Source organism: Lygodium microphyllum, chromosome 1 (genome assembly GCF_053477565.2).
Source record: "Lygodium microphyllum isolate KBCC chromosome 1, Lygodium_microphyllum_v1.1.10, whole genome shotgun sequence".
Taxonomy (NCBI): Eukaryota; Viridiplantae; Streptophyta; class Polypodiopsida; order Schizaeales; family Lygodiaceae; genus Lygodium; species Lygodium microphyllum.
In genome coordinates, this window is record NC_141135.1 from 190,967,074 (window position 1) to 190,992,130 (window position 25,057).

The following is a 25,057-nucleotide window of genomic DNA, read 5'->3' on the forward strand; positions in this document are numbered from 1 at the left end:
GTTAACCAAGTATGATATGTTGGATTGCAAGTCTTTGAGCACTCCATTGGAACAAAATATTAAGCTACTTGTAGATGTTGGACATGAGATTGAGAATGTCACTATGTATAGACAAATGGTGGGTAGCCCGATTTATCTTACCATTACTAGACTGGATCTTAGCTATTCAGTTGGATTGATTAGCCAATTCATGCAGAAGCCTATGAAGCCTCACTCGGATGCAGTGAGGAGAATCTTGAGATGTGTGAAGGCTACATCAGATTATGGTCTATTCTATGAGCATGGTAAACCTTTGGAGCTTACAGGATATACAGATGTTGACTGGGCAGGAAGTGCCTATGACAGGAGATCTACTAGTGGGTATGCTTTTTCCCTTGGTAGTAGTATGGTCAACTGGAGCAGTAAGAAGCAACCTACAGTTGCACTCTCTAGTACTGAGGCAGAGTATAGAGGTGTTGCACTAGCTAAATGCGAGGCAGCATAGCTCATGAAGCTTCTTGATTATTTGGGCATCTAGAAAGTCAAGCCTATCACACTCTATTGTGACAACATGAGTAGTGTGCTCCTAGCCAGTAATCATGTCTATCATGCTAGGACTAAGCACATTGAGGTACACTATCATGCTAGGACTAAGCACATTGAGGTACACTATCACTTTATCAGAGAAAAAGCGATTGCAAGTGACATTGATTTGGTCCATGTGAGGACAGAAGACCAAGTTGCAGATATCTTTATCAAGTCATTGGGTAAAGATAAGTTTGTGCAATTCAGAGAGCTACTTGGAGTGAAGTACCCCACTTGAGCTTGAGGGGGAGTGTTCAGATTCAAGCTCGTAGTTGGTCAGTGTTCTACCTTAGTTGAATAAGGTTAAGTCATACTAACTTAACCATGATTAGATCTAGGTTACTTGGTTTTGTATGAGTGTGTTATATACAGTTGACTTTATTGTGCGGAAGGTGATGGATTGAACAGGGAGCATGTCTGCTACCCTTCTATCTTGTGCCTTTGTCCATCTCTCATTCTAGTTTCGTACAAAAAGGAAGGGAGAGGGAGGAAGAGACAAATGGAGAGATGGAAGAAAAGAGAAAAATAGAGAGACTGGGGGGGGGGGGAGAGAGAGTTATAGAGAGATGGAGGAAAAAAAGAAAAATAACAAGAGACAAAGGAAGGGAGAGGGAAAGAGAGCTGGGGGGAAAAAGCGAGATAAAGAGAGGGAGGGAGTCCTTGCTTCCCATCTTTTTGTTTTTTAAGTTTTTTGTTTTCTCTATTTACTTTTGTTTGTGGAGAGATGAATGGGAAAGAAATAGAGAGGGAAGGGGACACAAATAAAGAGATGGAGAGAAATATAAGAATAGAGAGAGAAAAAAAAGTAGAGACTAAAATGGGGAAAAAGAAACAATGAGGAAAATAAAAGCATATTGTCTACTGTAGCATAGACAAAATAGACAACAATGATGGTCGTGACATCTAAGATTGTGAGGCATATCTCAATCAGTGTATCTCACGTCCTTGCACTTAGTGCAAGCTGGCAATTCGATGAAAGCGTCACTTATCTATAGACTATGTGTGATGCTTGGGCAAGTTTCAATAAGAGATAATTAACTAGGCAATCCCTAACATTGAGCTACTGATAAGAAAAGTGTGTACCAATTATGCTTTACATTTAAATTGTAATTGAAAATCACACGTAATAACATTAGATGTGACCTAGAAATATCTACAAAGAGGTGCGTCCTAAGGAATCCACCTATTGCGTCTTGTAAGAAGAGTTTGTGGGTATACAATGGATGGAGTGCCTGAGTCGATAAACCTATTGGAGGGCACACCACTAACGACATCCTTGCTACCAAAAGAGATGGTGGGCCTTTTGGGCCTCCCTTCAATTTTGGAGCCCAAGAGATGGAGGCAATGATTGATGCATTACTACCCATGGATGTCGAGTCATCTAATCCACTAAGAGAGGAGGCATCCATATCATTATACGATGGGTGCTTGATATCTCGATTAAAGATGTTATTGCACTCCTAAATGTATATGCAAAGTACAAATGGAGTGAGTGTGACCAAGTTGTTTAAATACATACTGTGCTCCTTTGTCTTTGAATCCATAATAAAAATGGTTTTTATGCTTTTCAAATGTACTTGGGTTTTTTTTTTAGGCTGCTAAAATATCACATATTGTCACCTAAAAACACAATGTTTGAGTCTTGTGATGATGCACGACTGGTGTTACAAAAGCTTGGCATGGACTACAACAATATCCATGCATAAGTCAACAATCGTGTATTGTTTTGAGGAGATTACGAGACTACGGAGACATGTCCAAAGTGTGGTGCTCATAGGTATTGACATGACTTGCAAGGACAAACCGTCCCTTAGAAGATTATCAGACACTTTCCACTTATACGGTGTATACGTCACATGTTTCATACATCAAGCATGGCAAGCTTGACAACATGGCATGCACAAAATAGATCTAGAGATAGAGTCCAATGAATATTAGTAGATTCACATGCATGGAGCCACATTGACTCCACCTTTCCAAGCTTTACATGAGAGTCAAGGAATCTTTGGCTCAGTTTTGCTATGGATTCGAGGAGTGCTCAAGTAAGTGGGCTTTTGTTCTCGTTGTTAATATCTAACATGGCTTGTTCATGTTTGTGTTTACTAGATAGGGATATTGTGATAGGTTTGGTTACCTGAGGTTATCATGCATATCAACTGTGTGGACCAGACTCTCGAAGGTCATGGACCATGAGGAAGATGGGATATTAAGGATATGCCACTTTCTTGTCAGAGGGCCATGAATTAATAGTTCTCAATTTTCTATGAGTTGCCATATTGGATCCACTTACAAATTAACCAGTTTTTGGCTCTTACATATATTTTCAGGAACGTAGACAGCTTATTATGGGACCATATCATAGAAAAGAGAGACACTGTAGGGGCAAGATGGATTTGAAGGAAGTAGGCATGATGGAGACACTTTGGCCCATAGTCAAGATTCCACTCATCATTTCACTACTTTTTAGGCTGTTCACCTTGAGTAGCAAATCAACAACATATTGCTATGACTCGTCTTTTTCTTTGCAAAGTAGAATAACATATTATGTGTGGCCTTCCAAAAGTAATTTTTAGGATTTCATTTCATTTTGGAAGGTGTCATGCTTCTCATGTGTCATTGTAATGGGCACTGTGCTCTTTAGTACCTAGATTCTTTCTAAGAACCTTCGCACTAGCTCTTCCTAAGCCAATTCTTGCATCATTGGCACATTTCTCTACCTATTTCACCTTTCTTTTTTATATATCATGCACATGGATTTGCTATGCTAGATATAAAGGCAATTGCTTAGTATTTGGCACTGCCTTTTTCAACTTCTACAAAGTGTTTAAGAAGAACTTTTGCCAAATCTATTTGTTGGCAATCCAAAAACTTTAGCGGTGCCATGCCTTTACAATTGCCGGCGGATTTGTGGAATAGTTCTTCTCTTAAGAAATGCTCAGGGCACAACTATCTAAATGATAACATTGGCCTATACCAATAGCAACCATTGACACCAAATGACTTCATTATCAGAAAACATGCAACAACAAGACTTAATAGCAATAGTAATTAACATTTCACATAAAAAACAAAATGTTTCCAAATGCTATTGCCATATAATATTCGAATTTGAATACAATATAATATCATTAAAAAAGCTTATATTAGATGTGTAACGCAATTCCTAAGCAACTCATGATATTTAATGTCTATAGGAAATACAAGCAACAAAACCCTACAATTTTATATCATTACACAAATTTATTTATTCAATTACACCATGAGTTGTTGGGATTCCTATAGTATTCCAAAACATATAATATTAAAAAGATTAGAAAAAACATAACAAGAAAATAGAAGCAATCTCTTGAATAATCATCATAGGAAAAAAATTTTGCAATAAAAAGAAATCAATATACAACCACCCAACATTTACGATTTGACCTCATTGATTTTCTTTAACAAGAAATTCAACAAAAAATACACACAATATTATTAGGTAATTTCAACTCGAAGACATTATGTAAAGACTCCATAGGCAATCATCTAAAAACATCGCTTCTATAGTACAAATTGTAGCTAAACCTCATACACACAAATATGAAGCATGACAATTTTATTTGTGGCATATCCACTACCCAACATACATCGCCATATACAACCTTTAAACAAAAACATTGAGAGGACCAACACCATAAGTGGCCCTTGTTCAGCATCACTTTGGAATTTGCACAAAATCGAGGATATAGACATTCATATTTTTTGAGATAATATAAGGGTATTGAATATTTATCTAATGTTCACAAAAAATGTAAAAACTTTTAACTCAAAATTTCAAAAGAATTGAAGAAAAGGTTCATACATTTGAAAGATTTGAACCTTATTTTTCCAATTGTAAAAGCGTTTTTGAAAATTTTACAATTCATTTTATTTTTTTGGTGAAGAAGTTTGAATTAATGCGCCTTTATTTTATTTTATTTTGAAATATCGAATCTCGGTTTTTCGTCTGCGAGTTTCCCTTTTCGTTGAGTTCAAGGGGAGGAAATTTTACGCCTGCCTCTCTCTCTCTCTCTCTCTCTCTCTGTCTGTCTGTGCGTGCGTGTGTGTCATGCCGTCGCCGCCAGCTTCTCCCGTTGTTGTTGTTCTTCTTTTCATCACCACCTTGACTGCTGCATCGGCCGCCAGCGTCACTCGCGACGAGGCCGCACAGCTGCGTGATGAGGTAGCTCCAGTAAATAGTTAACATTCTTCTCTGTCTTCTTACTGCAGAAATTAAGTAATCGAGAGTGAGCAACTCGACTGCTTTTCCTCGAGCTAAATGTCAGAAATCAGTGTCTCGGATCATTCCGTGTTCTAATTAATGCTTGGATGGCCAAAATGCTTGCATGCGGGATTGAATTTCCCCTTTGAGCGTGAGTATGTAGTACAGATCCCACTACTGCACCAGTGCTCACAGAAAATCGAGGTCTAAATTAGAATGAAATGCCAAAGGCTCAAAAAACCCTTCAGCATTTGAAGAAAAAGGTATAAAACCTTGGATCTTTGCAAAAATCTTAGCTATAAGAACGGCAAATACATGTAAGCTGATTCCAAGATTGAATTCCCTCATTTCAGTTTGAATTTGTAGTACAGATCCTGCTCCTGCACTCCAAACCTCTACCGACCAGTGTTCACAAAGAGCCGAGATTTGTTCTAAAATGAATTGCCATCTTCTGAAAAAGGCCTTCAATTGCCAAAGGAGAAGGTTATGAACCTTAGGTTTTATGAAATTTTTAGTTCTAGGCCCAAATAACATTAATAGGATAGTTAGCAAGTAGTACCTTAGATGTATTTAGTGAAGGTTATGAACCTTAGATTTTATGAATTTTTTAGTTCTAGACCCAAATAACATTAATAGAATAGTCAGCAAATAGTACCTTGGATGCATACTAAATACATATGAGATTGGCTATACACCATAATTGTCTATCATTGGAGAAGAGAAAGTGCTATCTCTCCCTTGAGCATCGGGCAATGCTCTAGGCCCTTGCTTTGTTGAATCTAACTAAGCCTGGTTGGCTCTAATTGAAAAGCTTTGAGGTAAAGCTACAACAATTAAGGATGTTTGCCAAGTCACCCTTTTCCATCCATTTAGCATCCATTGGTGAATCATCAAGTATCTCTTGGAAACTTTACCTTTGATCTTTCTCTCTTTACGTGCTAATATCTACTTGGGTACTAATATCTCATCTGGCTTCTCAGTCTTTGGTTGAATTTTAGCAAATATATCCTTTGGCGGATCACCATGAAAAGGCCTCAACAAACAAACATGAAGGCACTATGTATCTAGTAGTATGGAGGTGATTTTAGTCTATATGCAATGTCATTGATATTCTCCAATACTTAAAAGGATCCATAAGCTTTGGATACCATCTTTCTCTACCTTTAATATTTTTCAGCCTTGTCTTTTCGAAATGCAACAACACATAATCGCCCTTTGTAAATTGTGAAGCACCTCTATGGCGACAATTGCCCTCTTTTGCTTTTCTTGCAATCTCTGAAGTACATACTTAGCCTCCTCATAAGCTCCATTCATGTTCCCAACATAGCAATCAACCTCATAGTATAGTGATATTTTCTTTAGTGTACAAAATAGGAGACACTTTCTTGCCACTCTCCACAACTTCAAATGAGGCCTTATCAATGGAACTATAAAGTGTATTATTATATGCAATGTCAACCAAAGGTAAGTATTGCTCCTACTATATCTTATGCTCTGATACATAGCATCTCAATAGATGTAAAAGTATAGAGTTTGCTTGTTTAAGCTACCAATCTATTTGCGGATGGAAGGACCAAGAAAGTTTTAGTGTGGTACCCATATTCTCAAATATTTCATTGCAAAACAAACAGGTTATTGGCGGATCTCAGTCAACTAATGATCGACTTTGGCAAATGCCATGATACTTAAACATGTGTTGCATAAATAATTATGCCATATGATTAGGTTAATCTTGTTCCTCATTGGAGTGAAATGGGCCTTCTTACTAAATCCGCAAATAGTAGACCATATCCCATCAATCCTTGTAGGTTTTCTTGGAAGATGAAAGATAAAGTTCATAGCAATGCTTTACCAAGGTCTATCATGTCTAGGCAAGGGTTGCAATAAGCCTGGTACCTTTTGTCTATCATACTTAACCTTCTAACACACAATGCATATACAGATAAATTGCTCTACATCGTGTCTCAAAGCTGGCTAATAGAAAATGTGCTCCACTGCCTTAACTATGATATCAATATCTCTATGCCTTGCATAAGGAGAGTGACTCTCAATCATCACCTTTGACCTCAATTGCTTTGTGATACATAGTAGCCCATGCATAATCAAAAGCCATCTTTTAATATGTAATGCTCACGTCTTTGGCCATTGCTAAGTTGATCATAAATATTTACAAAATCAGAATCAATAGTATATTGATCCTTCATGGCATCCTATGTAGTATGATAAATTAGACTAATAGCTGAAATTTGAGGCTTATAAGACTATGCGTTAGCCACTACATTCTTTTTGCTATATATATGCACAATTCAAAAATGAAACATAGAGAAGAGGTTAGTCCATCTCATATGCTTCTTAGACAACTTAGTGTGAGTCAAAAAATAGTGCAATGTTTGATGATTGTCTGTATGGTGAAATCAATCCTTAGGAGAGAGTGTTTCCTTGTTGAAAGTGCATAAGCTACAGTCAACAGTTCTTTTTCATACACCTGCAAATTCTTATTTGTACCATGGAGAATATGATTCTCGTAGGCACTACATGGCCATCCTGCATTAAAACAATCCCAGTGCTATTTCCATATGCATTATACTGAACAAAGAATGACTTCTTGAGATCCAACAAGCATTGGATCTGAAGTAATCTTTTCTTGTAACTTATACAAACCTGAAATTTCAAATCTATCTACTTAAATGGTACACCTTTTTTTACAAAGCATACAATGGAGATGCTATTTTAGTAAAGTTACACATGTACTTTCTATAACAGGAACATAGATCTATGAAATTGTGAATCTTGTACATATTTCTTAAATGTGGCCATCGATGTATTGCATCAACTTTTGTAGAATCCATGCGTACCCCATCAACAAATACTATATGGCCCAAACAGTGGATCTCATGTGAAACTAACTGATGCTTATGTAACTCATTGAACATTATAGCCAAGTGCTTTCTATGCTTTGTCTCATTCTTTTGAAAAGATAATCGTGCCATTAAAGAATGTTTTCACAAAAGCTCTATGTGGTCTGAAGATACGATTCATCATTTGATTAAATGTGGCAGAAGCTTTCTTGAGCCAAATGGCATGGCAAGAAACTCATATAACCCAAAAGATGTTGTGAAAGATGTCTTCGATACATCCTTTGGTCTAATGTGTATTTGATGATATCCACTTTTTGAATCAATGTAATTGAATATGACCGTCCCCTATAATCTATCGATAATATCATCTATCTGTGGATTAGAAATGGATTCTTGGTTGTGATTTTCTCAAAAGCACGATAGTCAATGCACATATGCCGTGAGCCATTCTTCTTGTGTACCAAAAGTACAGGTGAGCAAACAGGGGATGAGTTGGGTTGAATTAGTTTTTTTTCTAATGGCTCAGTAACGTGGCTCATTATTTTTTGTTGCTAGGCTGCACCAACTCTATATGGTGGCTTATTAGGAGGGCTACTATCAGAGATCAAATCTATGACATGATCCTCTAGCCTTTTGGGGGTAGCTACCTAGAAGTGATTGAGAAAAGCAATCGGCATACATTTTTAGAAATGACATGTGATCCTTGTCCAAGTTAAATGCATTTTAACAATTTTAATTATCATCTTTATCTATGACAAAAACTAGGTACGCTAGGCTTTTGACTTATCATTAAGTGCCTCGAGCCCACCAATTCAAAGGATTTCATGGTATCATGGCAATGGAACCATGAAACTAGCCTTCCTTCCATGGGATGGAGCTTGGAGGGTTGGTAATAACTTGATTATAACTTAATTACAACAAGCAATAATTAATGAAATGTTGAAACACAAATATTTACTAATCAATCTTTGACATTGAACACCCCCTTGGCCCCTGAATTGACATCCCTTTTGGTATTTCTTTATCTTCAATTGCATTCGAATACAATGGAATGCCTTCAATCCCCTTCGCAATCCAAAAGCCCTTTGCTATCAACAATGACCAGCAAGTCATCAAATCAATTTGCTCCTTGATTTGCTCGTGCAATTGGTCTTTATGCATTCCTTGGGAAATGAAATTTGCCCCAAATTCGAAGGTTGGCTGGTCTCTCATTTGAGTCTTGCTGAGAATTAATTCTCAGCCGCCTTGAAATGTCAAGTCTTGAGGCTTCAATCTTTTGACACACTTCTCGAGGTTGTTGCCAAACCCTAATTTTTGTTGTAAATTAAGGTTTACAGTAGAGAAAAATACAATTTCTTAGCCTCTAGGGATTAGAATGTCGAGATCTTTGGAGCAAGACTAGAAAATGGCTGGAGAATATGAGAGAATGTTCAGACTTCCATTGTGAGAAAATGGAAAAAATTAGCTGTTGCCCTTCTTGACAGCCATAAAAGCTGTCTCCATTAATGGAACACACCAAATATGATGCTTGTTTGGTTGAAACAACTCTTAAACTGCTGTCACCTATTGTTGTAGTCTCTTTGGGGCATGTCACTAGCTCCCTAAGGTATAGTAGTAGGGGAACACCGTTCCACCCCTTGGGGACGTGGAAACATGTTCAACACTAAAAAAATGTCAAAGGAATGGGGGAATGCTGTGGGGGAACACCTATGAAGGGGAAACATGGGGGAATGTGGATGCGGTCGTTCCCCAAAGGGAAATATTGAAAAAGTGACGGGTGTTCTTGGGATTGCCGAAAGTGAGCCACGAGGTGTCCGGATTGTGGCGAGTGGCGTGCAAATTTTCGGATTGAGGGCATCGTGTGTTGCAACTTGCGTGCAATCATTTTGGCCTCTAGATAAGAGAAAACTGTCCAACGGACTGTAGTCTCATCTCTCTCTCTCTCTCTTCTCCCTTCCCCCCATACAAAATAATAGGTATGCTTTGATACCATGTAAAAATTAACAGGTATGCTCTGATACCATGCCAAAATAGGCGACAGTGCAGAGAGAGAGTAGGTTTTGTGGGGAGTAACACAGTGTGTACAATAAACACTGAGAGTAAAGAGAAACTTAGAAACACAAGAAGAACATGGTGATGACGCTCTATATCATGCTATGAGAAGAAAAGTTGATACAACGGAGCTGAAGCTCAAAAGATAATTGCACTGTTTTGTTTGAATCAGGTGGTAGCACTTGTGGAAATTTACACAGTGAAGGTAGTGAAACATAGTTCTCCGGATAGTGGCCTATCAAAGTAATTACTGGAAGGTGAAAGATAGCTGTTGAGGGAGCGAACCGTAGTCCTCTAATACCGTTAGAGATACGAAAGATGATCACCAACACTTGAGGGAGCGAAGTGCAATCCTCTGATGCCTGGGAGTGACCTAGGCAACAAAACACAAATCCCATATTTTCGGAGTTGTCACATGTAGGGAGAGTAGTCTGGATGCTGACGCCAGGTGGAATGATGACTCCAAATGATGGAGGATGAGCTAGGTACAAAAACGTAGGTCCCAGCAGCCTTCGTGATAGATGAGTAACGCCAGGTGATGGAGGAGAAGCCATGGTGCAAAAATGCAAGTCGCAATAGCCCTTGTGATAGATGGATGATGCCAGGCGATGGAGAAGGAGCCAAGCTGCAAAAAGTAGGTCCCAATAGCCCCTATGATAGATGAGTTATGAAATCACTGACACTCGGTGATGTAGATTGTTGCCAGAGGCTAGGGTGTTGATGCCAAGTTGGAGATGATGACGCCAGGCAAGGAGGTCTCCACATTGAAAAACGCAGGTGAAGGTGGAGCATGATGGAAAAGGGTGCTAGTGCCAGGTAGATGATAGTGATGCTAGGTGGAAGATACTCCAAATGCAAAGCTTGATGCTAAAACAAGATGCTTGAAGAAGAAGAGAAAGGGTGAAGGCAGCCACGAGCCACGAGCCATGAGCCACAAGCCATGAATTGCAATGTCCTGAAGGGGTGTGAGGATAGTGGAAGGGACTGGTGAGGAGGGAAGTGATGGTGAAGAATGACTGAAGAGAGATTGGTTAGAATGAATGAAGTGACTACCTATTTATAGGCATAAACTTTGTAGGGTGGCATACCATTGTTTGGGCGGCTACCAAAAAAGTGGCCAAAATATGGACACCTGTCCTTTTTAGGTTTGTCAGTGCGAAACCCTAAATGATGTGTGTGAATGTAAGAAGTGGGTTTCTAAAAAAACCCCCCCCCCCCCCCCCCCCCCCCCCCCCTTCCCCCCAATTCAAAATAGGTTGTAGCATTGAGCATAAATTTGAAACTCTTTTCTCTCTCTCTCTTTGTTTGGCTACAACTTGTAATATAGCCGGTTCTCTCTCTTTCTAGACTCTCACACTGCCACAGTCCACACACAGACAAGGAGTACTGATTGATCGAGCTGTTCAGCTTAGCCAATCCAGACGTCCTAGGCCTCGACACAGACATCGACGACATCTTCATAGTCGGATACAGGGGATTATTGCTCGGCCCTCCATACCCACATGAGATTGTACCATTTGGAGCTCATTGTTACTAGATAGAGCTCTATGTTTTACACATAGCCATAGTTAATTTCCTTTCTTATTTTGCTTTGTGCTACATATTTTACCCAGACAGTTGTACCATCATACATATGATTGTAACTCATGGTCTCATAGGTCATTTTGGCCTTTTGTAGACGTTAATATATCATTTCATTTCATTTCATTTCACACAGTATCTCTCTCTAAAACATCTTTCACTGCTTAACTAATCTCTCTCTCTCTCTCTCTCTCTCTCTCTATCTTAGCTTTGTTTTTACAACACACTCACACACACACACACACACACACACACACTCTCTCTCTCTCTCTCTCTCTCTCTCAAAACAAGTCTTGAGTCTCAGATTTTACTACTTACAGCTATACACCTTTTCTTTTACTAATTACATCGCTCTCTCTCTCTCTCTCTCTCTCTCTCTCTCTCTCTCTCTCAAAACAAGCTTAGAGTCTTAGATTTTATTGCTATAAGCCTTTTCTTTTACTAATTACAGCTCTCTCTCTCTCTCTCTCTCTCTCTCAAAACAAGCTTAGAGTCTCAGATTTTACTGCTTACAGCTATAAGCCTTTTCTTTTACTAATTACAACTCTCTCTCTCTCTCTCTCTCTCTCTCTCTCTCTCTCTCAAACTGCTCTATTTTCATAGCAGTCTCTTTCTCTCTCTCCCAAAATAGGCCGAGTCTCATGGAGGGTCAACTAATGCTTTTGATTCTTGAATTTGTAGAAGTCATGGTTTCCTTGGGATCAAAGCGTTTGAGCAATAAGCGATCTTAGCCTAGTTGATGGGACGAGGTTAAGAAAGTGGACCATTATGCATCAAAGGGAGGTACAAAGAAATGGAAATGCAAAAGGTGTGAGCAATCGAAAATAGGAGGATCCAATCGTGTGAAGCAACACTTATGCCATGTTGACATTGGAGTCCAAATTAATTTCTGCCCAGATACCACACCTGAAATGTGAAGGCAGCTCTTGGCAAAGTACCCAAGTGAAGAAGATAAAGCATAAGCAAGGAAAAGACAAGCATTTGATGCCTCTTCTTTTAGTGGACAAGCTGATGATATAGTCATGGGTGATGGAGTCATGCTCGGGGGACTTGGAACTTTTGTATCCTCGCAATCCATCATGGAAAATGCAGCAAGCAACAAACCTTGGGAATAGCTTGGGATCCTCGTAGAAAGGACAGGGTGGATGCAACTGTGGCGAGGTTTTTCTACCATGATCATGTTGCATTCAATGTTATAAGATCTCCCTACTTCCTTGAGATGGTCCAAGAGATTGCAAAGTATGGTCCAACCTATAAGCCTCCCATCATATGAGACTGCGTACCACTTTGTTGCACAAGGAAAAGGATACAGTTGAATGTGCTTTGGCAAATTGTGCAAGAAAGTTGGGTGAAGAATGGCGTCTCTTTAATAGCGGATGGGTGGAGTGATACTTGAAAATGGTCCATCCATGGGATGGTTGCTTATTCTTGAGGAAAGATGCAATTCATTTCCTCACATGATGCCTCAAGTACAGGAAAAAGTGCAAATCAGCTTGTGGAGGAATGGGCGGAAGGTGTTGAAAAAGTTGGGGCTGAAAATGTAATCTAGTTTATGGGTGGAGTGATACTCGAAAATGGTCTCTCCATGGGATGGTTGCTTATTCCTGAGGAAAGATGCAATTCATTTCCTCACATGATGCCTCAAGTATAGAAAAAAGTGCAGATCAGCTTGTGGAGGAATGGGCGGAAGGTGTTGAAACTGTAGCAGCTATAGCAACCTCTCTTTGTCTTTCTCAGCTTGCACAAGGTTGGAATGATCCTTTGTCTCTTTGCTCCAGCCTAAAACGTTGTTCCCACTTGCATGGGCAAGTTTTGCCAAGTGGTAGCCTCCTAATCCCATTTTCTAGCATTATTAAATTAATTTCAGCTTTAACATTTTGAAAATTAATTTAATAATTATTTTAGTGTCTAGAAAATTAGTTTGACTAGCCAACAATTAAATTGGCTATATCAATTAATCTCTCAAGTGTTCCCGAGTCTTCTTTAATCCCCAGATTGGTAGTAAGCACCATTAAAAGGATTTCATGGTATCATGGTATCATGGCAGTGGAACTATGAAACCAACCTTCCTTCCGTGGAGCAAGTAATAATTAATGAAATACTGAAACACAAATATTTACCAATCAATCTTTGACATTGGACACCCTATTGGCCCCAAAATCGGCGTTCCTTTCGGTATTTTTTTAATTTTTGCAATTGAATGTGAATACAATGGGATTCCTTAAATCCCCTTCACAATCCAAAAGCCCTTTGCTGTCAACAATGACTAGCAAGTCTTCAAATTGATTTGCCCCTCGATTTGCTTGTGCAATTGGCCTTTATGCACTCCTTGGGAAATGAAATTTGCCCCAAATTTGAAGATTGGCTGGTCCCTCACTTGAGTCTTGCTGAGAATTAATTCTCACCCCTGAAAAGTCAAGTCTTGAGGCCTCAATCTTTTGGCACTTTTCCTGAGGTTGTTGTCAAACCCCAATTTACAACAATATAGGATTTACAGTAGAGAAAAATACGATTTCTTAGCCTCTAGGGATTAGAATGCTGAGATCTTCGAAGCAAGGTTGGGAAATGGCGAGAGAATGTTGAATGGAGAGAAAATTTAGACTTCTATCATGAGAAAGTGGAAGAAATCAGCTATTGCCCTATCTTGACAGCCATGAAAGCTGTCTCCATTGATGGAACACACAGAATATGATTTTTGTTTGGCTGAAACAACTCTCAAATTGATGTTACCAATTGTTATAGTCTCTTCGGGGCAAGTCACCAGCTCTCGGAGGGCCTTTTGTTGGTTGAAAATGGCGTCTCAACTGTTGTAGCAGCTATGGCAAGGTTTTTTTTGTCTCTCTCAACTTGCCTCAAAAACGTTGTTTTTACTTGCATGGGCAAGTTTTGCCAAGTGGCAGCCTTCTAATTTCTTTTTCTACCATTATTTGCATTATTAAATTAATTTTCAGCTTTAAAATTTTGTAAGTTAACTTGATAATTATTTTAGTGCCTCGAAAATTAGTGTGACTAGCCAACAATTAAATTGGCTACACCAATTAATCTCTCGAGTGTTCTTAAATCTCCTTTAACCCCTGGATTGGCATTAAGTACCATTAAATGCCAAATCCCTAGTGTCACCCAACTGACACTTATAGCTAATAAAATGGCATGCTAGATATTGGGACATGAGTTTTGGTAGTCTCATGACTCTTTAGAGGTGCCAGATGGTTGATGATGTGCTTATTTTGGATGCTTCATCTCCCTATGTTTGTGAGGGTTACATTCTCGATAAAATGTCTTGGTTTGCCTTTAAGAAGGATGGTGCAGTGTGTGCTGTCTAGAAATTACAGTCTATACATAGTAAAGTATGTGGTGCTATGTAGACTTGTGCCTTTGGGATCCATCTTTATTTTGCTACATTTATCAATGACTACTCTAGTATACTTGGATGTAGGCTTTGTTGGAGCTCAGTTGTAGAGGTGCAGAAGTTTGAGGAGTGAGTGTGAGAGTGTGATGACTGGTGTGAGAGAGAAAGAGTGAAAGTACGATTGGATATGAGTGTACCAACCATATGTTGGTACATAAAGAATAAAATGTATTTATACTTAGGGCACGTAAGGGTGCATTCACATGTACAGCTAAATAATGTGCGTATGCTTTACATGGAGGTCAAATGGGCCTTTATCCCAACAACCTCCCACTTAAAGGTCCGAAGTGAACCTCTAACCAACTCCCTCTAGTCGTATGCAATGCTCATGCTGAGCTTTGCTCAGACTTCTAGTGAGAACATCTACAAGGTTGTCCTATGTTTTGACCTTGGTCAATGTGATTAGACCATCTTTTAGACTCTTTCTGATAAAGTGATATTGCACATCTATATGCTTTGTGCATGAATGATACATGTCATTCTTAGCCAAATACACAGCACTGTGGCTATCACATCCCAAAACTGCAGTAACCATAGACATGCCGAGATCCTCTGCAAGGCTGCTCAACCATATAGCTTCCTTAGAAGCTTCAGTAGCTGATATGTATTCAACTTTTGTAGTACTGAGTGTGACGATGTGCTGCAACCTGGAACACCAAGAAATAGCCCCATTAGCAATTGTAAAGACATATCCGTTGGTAGACCTATAAGTGTCCGAGTTACCTACCATGTCTGCATCACAATAACCTTGTAAACTAAGTGCATCCTGCCCATAGCAAATACACTTTCTTTGTCTACCCTTGAGGTATCGAAGAATACACTTGACAGCCTTCCAATGTGTTTTGCCAGGATTTCACATAAACCTACTAACAACTCCCACTGCATGAGCAATGTCTGGATGAGTAGCAACCATAGCATACATAAGAGAGCCACAAGCTGATGCATAAGGGACTCCCTTCAAAGCATTTTCTTCCACATCATCTTTTGGGCTGTTGGCTTTACTAAGCTTAAGATAGGGAGATAAGGATACCCCAAAAGGCTTAGCTTCAGCCATATTAAATTTGTCCAGTACCTTTTCAATGTACTTTTCTTGAGATAAACACAACAATTTCTGCATTCTATCTCTAAGAATCCTCATGCCCAAAATATGCTTTGCATTCTCCAAATATTTCATCGAAAAGGCTGATTTTAGCTGATTTTTGAGAGCATCCAAGCGAGTCTTTCTTTTCCCAGCTAGCAACATATCATCCACATACAAAACAAGTATGATGGGGCTGCCATCTCTATCCTTTTTCATGTACAAACAATGATCTGCATGGCTGTGTGTAAACCCATGAGATAGCATAAAAGTGTCAAACTTTTTGTACCACTGCCGTGGTGCTTGCTTCAGCCCATACAAGCTGCATTTTAGTTTACACACCATTTGTTCTTTTCCAAGAACTACAAAGCCCTCGGGCTGTTTCATGTAAATTTCCTCATCAATGTCACCATGCAAGAAAGTTGTTTTTACATCCATTTGGTATAGCTCTAAGTTCAATACAACAGTAAGAGCAAAAAGCACACGTAGAGTGGTCATCTTCACAACAGGTGAGAAGACCTCCTGGAAGTCAATCCCTTCCTTCTGTACATACCCTTTGGCAACCAGTCTTGCCTTTTACTTGGGTTTTCCATCAACTGTCTTTACTTTGTACACCCATTTGTTTGGAAGAGGCTTCCTTCCTTTGGGCAATGATACAAGATCCCAAGTATCATTTGCATATAAAGATTTAATCTCTTCCTGCGCATAGCTAGCTGCCACTTACTGCTGAATTCGCATGACTTGGCCTCTTTGTATGTAAGAGGCTCACCCTCATCTATAAGCATCACATAATGCAAGGAGGGGTCAAACCTATGTGGTTGCCTTCTTACGCGTATAGACTTGCGTACCCAATGATTAACATTTTCAGCAATTGGGTCTACACATGGAGGTATATTATTTTCAGCATTTATTGGCTGTTGCAAGCCATTTTCAGCATGCTGTTCATGCTGTACAGCACCTTTATTTTCATTACCAGCACCTGCATTTTTATAATCAGCAAGTCTATCTTGCTGTCCATGACCTCCTTGTGCTCCTATTTGCTGTCCATCATCATGTGGCTCAAAAATAACTGGCTGATTATCATTTTCAGCTTGTGGTACAGCACCATGAGGCTTATTTTTTGAAGTAATAGGTGGCTGCAAACTCCGAAATTTGACATTTTTCATATCTTCATTAGAGTCTAAAGTACCTTTCAGCAAATTTGCCTCATTGAACATAACATTACAGCTGTGAATAATTTTCTTGGACGAAGGTAATCACACTCTGTAGCCAAATTCACCCTCATCACCATAGCCCATGAAAATGCCTTTGGTGGATTTTGGGTCAAGTTTGTTCTCAACTCATCTCTAACATGCACAAAAGCATCACAGTCAAATGTGCGTAAATGGTCATATGAGGCTGATTTGCCAGACCAAACCTCCTCATGGATGCCATTATTTAAGGACCTGTTTGGAGAGCGGTTGCAAATGTAAACCGTAGTATTGAGTGCCTCTCTCCAAAATTCATGAGGGAGATTAGCAGTGAACAGCATGCACCGCACTCTTTCATATAAAGTCCTATTATATCTTTTAGCCACTCCATTTGAAAAAGGGTTGTAAGGGGTTGTAAGCTCCCTCTTAATTCCATGCAAGTCACAAAAGGACTTGAATTCAGTAGATGTGAACTCACCTCCATTATTAGTTCTCAAGCATTCTAGCTTTCTACTTGTCTGAGTGGTCACAAATGCATGAAAAGTTTTAAAAATAGCAAACACTTCACTTTTCTTTTTCAACAGGTATATCCAAATCTTTTTGGAACAATCATCAATAAAGGAGAGAAAATATACAACACCACCCAACGATTTCACGGGCATACTACATACATCAGAATGCACTAAGTCCAAGACATTGGACTTATGAGAGACACCAGAGTAAAATGAATTTTTTATTTGCTTTCCAAACTGACACTCATTACAAAAGTCAAGTTTAGAGCCTTTTCCATCAACCCTCTTTAGAGAGGTAAGGACATCAAGTTCTTTTTGGCTCATATGGCCTAATCTCTTATGCCATAACTCCAAGTGACTGCAAATTTCAGCAATTGCAAGAAACTTGCCATTCAAGGCTTTACAGTGCAAACAATACAAAGTGCCCTTTTTGGTTCCTTTTGCAATCAGCATGGAACTCTTTTTCACTTTCCACAAGCCACCACCAAACAATGTAGTGTAGCTATGCAAGTCAAGCTGACCAATAGATAGTAAACTCTTTTTAATGCCAGACACATATTTGACATCTTTCAACACAATCTCTTGTCCATTGTCTAAAGACAAGTATATAGTGCCAATCCCATCAATGCTTCAAGCATGGTTATTTTCAAGATACACCTTTCCATAATTGCCTGCATTGAACATATCAAAACACTCGAAGCAAGGAGTTACTTGGAAAGAGGCAACCGAGTCTACAATCCAAGTCTGAGTGACACCATCATCAATTGACAAAAGTGCATCAATCACATCAGCCTTGGTAATTTGCATATCGTGCATGTGACATACAAGGGCATCATAATCAACTGCACATAATACATTAGTGTGTGTATTTGAAAGCTTTTCTATGACCACACTAGAGGCCACATTGGTCTTTTCCTTGCCTTTGGCTGCCTTAGATGCATCTGTCTTATCCTCTTTCTTCTTTTTATCTCGTGCATCTTCTTTCTCTCTTGTTCCTTCTTGTAATACTTGCAATCAGGTTTCTTGTGGCCCTTTCGACCATAGTGATAGCAAGTAATGTCACTCTTCTCCTTTCTTTGCTCTTGCTCTTGTTTCTCTGTCCTGCATTTGCATTTTTCTTTTCAGCCGTGCCTCTTACATTATAAGCTGAGTTGCTGCCTTCTCCACTAGACATACGTCTAAATTTTCATTAAAGATTGAACCCCTCACCCCATCATATGAGAGATTGCGGTTATTGCTGAGAGAAACCACCAAGGTCTCCCAAGAATTAGGTAGTGTCATGATAAAAAAGATCACCCTCAACTTATCATCAAAGTCCAAATTTGCATCCTTGAGCTGATTTAAAATGCCTGTAAATGCAGTCAAGTGCTCAGCTGCAAGCTTTGACTCATCCAGTCGCATATTCACCAACTTGTGCATTGAATGCACCGGATTAATAGGTGTGGTGATCTCATAGGTAGTTTTCAGCTTCTCCCATATTGCATAACCTATATCTAAACCCTTAATGTCTATCAAGATGTCATCACTGACACCCATCTTAATGTAAGCCACAACCTTTTTGTTTAATCTGCATCAGACATTTGTGCGGGTCTATCTTCCTGCAAAGTATCCTCACAATCCTTTAGGAACAATATGCCCTGTATACGGTCTTTCCAAAGGTCAAAGCCATGACCATCAAACCGTTTGATTTCCATCAAACTCTTGATGTTTGAACCGGAAGAAGTTGCGGCCATTTTATCACGAATACAAGAGTAAATGCCCCTGAAATGCAAAAGCACAAGCTGAATCAACAAAACACTGTTGTTCTTCCTCAATCAGAAATAAATCTCTGCTGTTTGTACATGAACCAACCACCACACGGGCAAAAAATGCAGAAATTTACCAAATTCTGCACAAACCACCAAAATTTCAGGTCCAAAAGTGCATAAATGTCAGCAATCTGACTGAGCTGAGTAAAATTTCATCAATACATTAAAACCCCAATTTTTTAGGATCCAATGTTAAGAAATTTTACTCAAAAGAGCAAAATCCTGAAAAATTTGGTAAAATTCCCAATTTAATTGAGGTCGCCATACGCAAAATCTGTAAATTTTGACCTGAATGTCACTGCCAATCATGGACAAGATCAAATCCGAGAAAAGCCCCAAATTTGCGGGCTTGAATTTGCACAAATGTGAGATCTGTGCCTCTAGTGCGTGACCCTCGGTTAGAGGGAGGAATTTCAAAAAGGATTTTGAAGAAAATAATGGTTTTTGATAAAAAGGAAAAACGGGATGATGAGTCAGTTGACCCGTCTGTCAGGCGCGTTTGACGGCCGTGTGAGCTTTGCATTGCGTTAGGTTGAAACTTGTCGACGCCTGTCACCCGTCACGACCAGTCTGCCTGCTGACTTCGACGGTTTGACACCCGATCTGCCTAGGACAATTGCCACATTTCGGACTTGGTCACGTGTCGTCGTGCAGTCGCACTTTGGTCAGTCGTATTGCTTGGTAGCTTTGCTTGTCACCAAGTTGTTACTTGTCTCACGTTGCAGTCAAATGTCTGCAAGAAATGTCTGCTTGCTCTTCAACAGCCCGCCAGACTGTTACACCTGCAATAGGCGTTACCCCAGCTGTCGCCGTCTTGTCGAGCTTGCAATTGGCAACTACTTGTGGCTTGCGTAAACCATTGTGGCTCTGATGCTAGTTGTTGGAGCTCACTTGTGGATGTGCAGAAGTTCGAGTGAGCGTGAGAGTGTGACGACTGGTGAGAGAGAGGAAGAGTGAAAGTACGACTGGATATGAGTGTACCAACCATATGTTGGCACACAAAGAATAAAATGTATTTATACTTGGGGCATGTAAGGGTGCATTCACATGTACAGCTAAATAATGTGCATATACTTTACACGGGGGTCAAACGGGCCTTTATCCCAATAGGCTTGAAGGCCAAATCGCATGTATTTCAAACACTTGGCTGTAGAATGGGAAATTGAAACTGTTTTGAAGGTGTAGACTCTTTGTAGAGAGAGATGGGGAGTACATGTCTAAAGCCTTTGAGGCTTATTTATTGGACTATGGCATCACGCATCAATCTATAGTGAGGATGACTCCCCAACAAAATGGAGTAGCGGAACGCAAGGATCGCACTCTTATGGAAATGACTAGATGCATGTTGAAGAGCAAAGGGCTATCTCCTGATAGATTTTGGTTTGAACGCCCTGTGTGTGTAAATCATGTTTTAAATCGTCCTCCTACAAAAGCATTGGAGACAATTACACCATATGAGGCATGGTATGGCAAGAAGCCTAGTGTGGATTACTTTTGCCACTCATGTTTTTTGTTGTGTTGCATATGCATATGTATCCAAAGAGCTTCATGCAAAGCTTGATGACAAGGTTGTAAAATGCATTTTTGTTGGGTGTAGCATGGATAGCAAAGTGTATAGGTTGCATAACCCTTCCACACACAAGATTTTTGTGAGTAGAGATGTTACATTCTGTGAAAAGTTAGCATATATGTATGCTGAATTTGAAATATCAGCCACATTAAACTGTTTGGATGTATTTGAGGGTCTTCTTCCGTATGCCATTGGTTTGAGGGCTGATTATGATGCAGAAAATCAGCCATTATAGCATGCTGAACCTGCCCCACCCCCCCAAATCAGCCTCTAGCTGATCCCATTTCTCCCAGGGCAATGAATGATGCAACTATGCAAGAAAGGGCTGCTATAGATACAGCCAAAATAGTCCCTAGATGGCTATTGGAGACTCTTAAAGAGAGTGATATTGATGCTTCTTTATCTTAGCGCACACGCTTAGGTGCTAGAAATGCAAGAGGGACACATTTTGTTGATATGTCATCTTATTGATGATGAGGAAGCATATGCTTTTGGTAGTCCTTTTTTGGATGAGGACAAGTCTTCATGTTTTGAGAATGCATGATAGGATGTGCATTGGGTACAAGCCATGAGTGATGAGATGTGCTCTATTGAGTAGAATAATACTTGGAGTCTTGTTGACTTACCTCTTGGCAAAATGACCATTGGTACACGTTGGGTTTATAAGCTGAAAAGGAAATTTGATGGGCCTATTGATTGATACAAGGCAAGGTTGGTAGTGAAGGGATATGCCAAGAAAAAGAGCATTGACTATGAGGAAACATTTGCTTCTATGTCTAAGATGACCGCCATTAGATGTGTGATTACTATGGCTGCACATTTCAATTGGGATGTAGTAATGTAAATTAATTGGATATAAAGAGCACATGGTACGCAAGCCAAATAAAGCCTTCTATGAATTAAAATAGGCATGCAAGCCAAATAAAGCCTTCTATGAATTAAAATAGGCATGCAAGCTGAATAAAGCCTAGTAGGGCTTAAACCAGGCTCCACATGCTTGGTACTAGATGCATTTTGGACCGCATAGGGGTTTCAAAACGGGCCAATTGAACCACCCTCTACGTCAAGAAGAAAGGAGGGGATTTGATAATCATCTTCTTTATGTAGATGATTTGTTGCTCATTAGACCAAATGAGAGAAAAATTGCGGATTTCATGGTTGAATTGTAATCTACTTTTGATATTTCAGATATGGGGTTGCTTCACTACTTTTTGGGGATTCACTTCACCCAAAATCAGCATGGTATTGCTATGTTTTAGTCACAGTACGTTTAGAAGTTGCTAGTTAGGTTTAATATAGAAGATTGTAAACCTATGTGCACACCTATGGAAATAGGGGTGAAAATTTCAATTTATGATGGTGGTGATCTATCAGATGTTGCTATTTACAGCTAGGCTGTTAGTTGCCTCATCTATTTGTGCAACACTTTGACCTTCAATGCATGATGGCGATGATCTATCAGATGTTGCTATTTATAGCAAGGTTGTTAGTTGCCTCATCTACTTGTGCAACACTTGACTTGAGATATAGTATGTAATATCATAGGTGAGTAGATACATGCATAGTCCAAGGACACTATATTGGCAAGTTGTTAAGTGCATAGTTTCGATATTTACAAGAAACACAATCATATGGTTTGCTATTTTCCAAAGGGATAGACTTGCAAATGTGTGCTTATAGTGATTCAAATTGGGTTGGTGATCACGATACAAGGTAGTCTACTAATGGACATTGTGTGAAGAAATGCTCTAAACACAAAAAGCACAAGATCAATTGTACGACAAATCACACATTGATAAACTTGGAACACAGTTAGGGTTAGGGTTAAGATAACTCAGAGACAGTGAACACAATGACTAATAAAGTGAATGAATAATGAATATACAGTGCTTATGCAGCAAACACACTATGCAGTGAATATTGAATCTCAAACTCTCATATCTTTGAGATCAAGGCAGATATTATGAGTTGTAGAGTGTGCTGTACTCCAAATGGATCCCGAATTGTAGCCAAAGGCAGCCTCTGTGTGTCGAACACCAACAAACGTAGACAAGGAAGGTTGGATTTGATGGAGACGGTAGTGTAGGAGAGAGAAAGACTAAAAACGCAGGTACTCGAGGAGAAAGTTTGAATGACAGCTGTTAGGTGTAAACGCAGTAGATAGAGGTCAGAGAATGTTAGGGCGCCAACCAAAAACTAAAAACGCAGCATTTAGAGGATAGAGAAGATCAGGGCAATAGTTTAAGGTTGATGGGGTGATAGTACCGGATGCTGATGTTAGCATCAAATGTAGCAGCAAACTGTAGGTAATAGCTCCTAGGAACCTGGCGAAGGCTGCAGATAGGTGATGAAGGCTAGAATTAGGCACTAGATGGTTGGGGGAAGCACTGCGATGTCCTTCGCGAACGGGGTGTGGGTAGTAGAGATACAACTTTTGAAACTTGCAAAAACGAGATTAAGGGAGAGTGGTGAGTTGCATGCCTATTTATAGAAAGTTTAGAGTACCCAAATTGGGGTTTTGCATGTGGGACACAGTAACTCTTTAGGATCGCATTTCTTTTTAAAATAAGAGGTTTTCTTCATCAATTAAGCGTGTTTTGGGACTGTTGAAGTCAGGCTAATGTATTTTCAGCTCGACATTCACTCTCAGGCAAAAAAATGAGCCATGAGAATAAGCCCTCAAGATATATTTTCTTTCCCAAGGCATCCCATCCCAAAGGAGCCAAGGCATCAGGCAAAGGATGTATGTGGGCTGCCTAGTGACCTACCAAGACTACAGAGTTGATGATTATCTTATCAAGAGAACCCTGCACCTCAGAGAGGCCAAGGCATCGGACAAAGGGTGCTCCTTGGCTGCCAGGGGCGTACTAAGTCGTGCAAAGGTGGATGGAAATCAACAATGGACTTTTTGTTTTTTGTTTTTTTGAAAAGGACTGTTGGTGTAATTTGAATAAAAGATTTAGCAGTGATGGTTTTAAATCAGTTTTCGTCCCATTGAGCCACTGTGCTCCGAAGTACGGGAAAATAAGGATGGATAGCCCCACTACCTTCATACAATAAGCAAAACAATCCCACACAGTACTAGGATAAGTGCTTAGGGAGTCCAAAGAGGATGTGTGTGCGTACCAATCTTATGGAGAATATATGGAGAGAAAGGCAAGACGGGTAAGCAAGCAAGACAAGCAAAGGGAAAAAGTGCCTTTGGAGATCGCCATGTGCAATGCCATGAGTATGGTGGATCCAGAGTCAACCACTCCAAGGGTGCTTGAAAAGGGAGAAATGCGCACGGATATATGTTTACATGAACAGAATGCCAATGCGTGGGGCAATGGAAAGGAAGATGCAAGTATTCATGTTCATGTAGAATGTGATGCAATGGTGTCACTTGGGCCCTCGTAGGGAAATTGTTTACTTGCCCAAGTGCCCTTTTATAATCATGTCATCTTGATAGTGCGGATGTGTCTATAAGAGATAATACATAATAAATAAATGCCTGAAAGTGAAAAGCTATAAACATCATCATTGTCACTATCAAGAGAAGGAAATTGCCCCCTCTCAAACTAAAAGGAGAAGTAAGAGCGAAGCATCCTTGCCTTGTCAATTGGAAGAAGTAGAGAAGGGTGTCCGTGGTAGAAGATATTGTAGAATCGGCTAGTTAACTGCCTTGGTCAAAATATTTGTAAAATTGTCACTTGACAACACAAACTCTAGGTGAATGGTATTTAGCTCAACCTGCTGTCTTGTGAAGTGGTAATGAACCGCCATATGCTGTGTTCGAGGGGTGATGATAGGTTGCCCGCAAGGGCAATGGTACTTTGCTTGTCACAGTAGACAACTGTAGGCGAGAGTGCTGCTAGTAAGTTTCTCAGATAGGTGGCCTCCATTGTACCATCCAAGAGAGCCCGATACTCTGCCTCGGCCTAGGAAGTTGCCACTTTCTCTTACGGTTGGCCCAAGAGATGGGTGCCGTGCCCAAGGTATAGAGGTAGTCTCCATGGGAATGTCGGGCGTCTGGATGTCCTGCCCAGTTAGAATCAATGTGCCCTTGCAAGCATAAACTATGACCATAAGTTAGTCCATAATTATAGGTACACAGTAAATATCTTCATACACAAAGATAAGCAATCCAATGAGACATTCTAGGCGCATTAAAATACTGACTAAGAAGTAAACTAACCGAGAATGCAAGATATGG

General features: G+C 39.7%; 1 protein-coding gene across 6 annotated transcripts in view; it reads left to right on the top strand.

Annotated features, from left to right (window-relative positions):
* The first annotated feature begins 4,583 nt into the window (after nt 1-4,583).
* LOC148042102 (Glycosyl hydrolase family 47 protein) overlaps nt 4,584-25,057 on the top strand; it is a 170,689-nt gene continuing 150,215 nt past the window's right edge. For 5 of the 6 annotated variants that reach the window (XR_015691954.1, XR_015691953.1, XR_015691955.1 and 2 more), the window contains exon 1: nt 4,584-4,765. Coding sequence is in view for 2 of the 6 variants with exons in the window: in XM_087685546.1 (XP_087541672.1) it covers nt 4,652-4,765 (114 nt within the window). In the remaining 4 variants the exon portion in view is untranslated. The remainder of the gene's footprint in view (nt 4,766-25,057) is intronic. The other variant, XM_087685560.1, reaches the window with a different exon arrangement.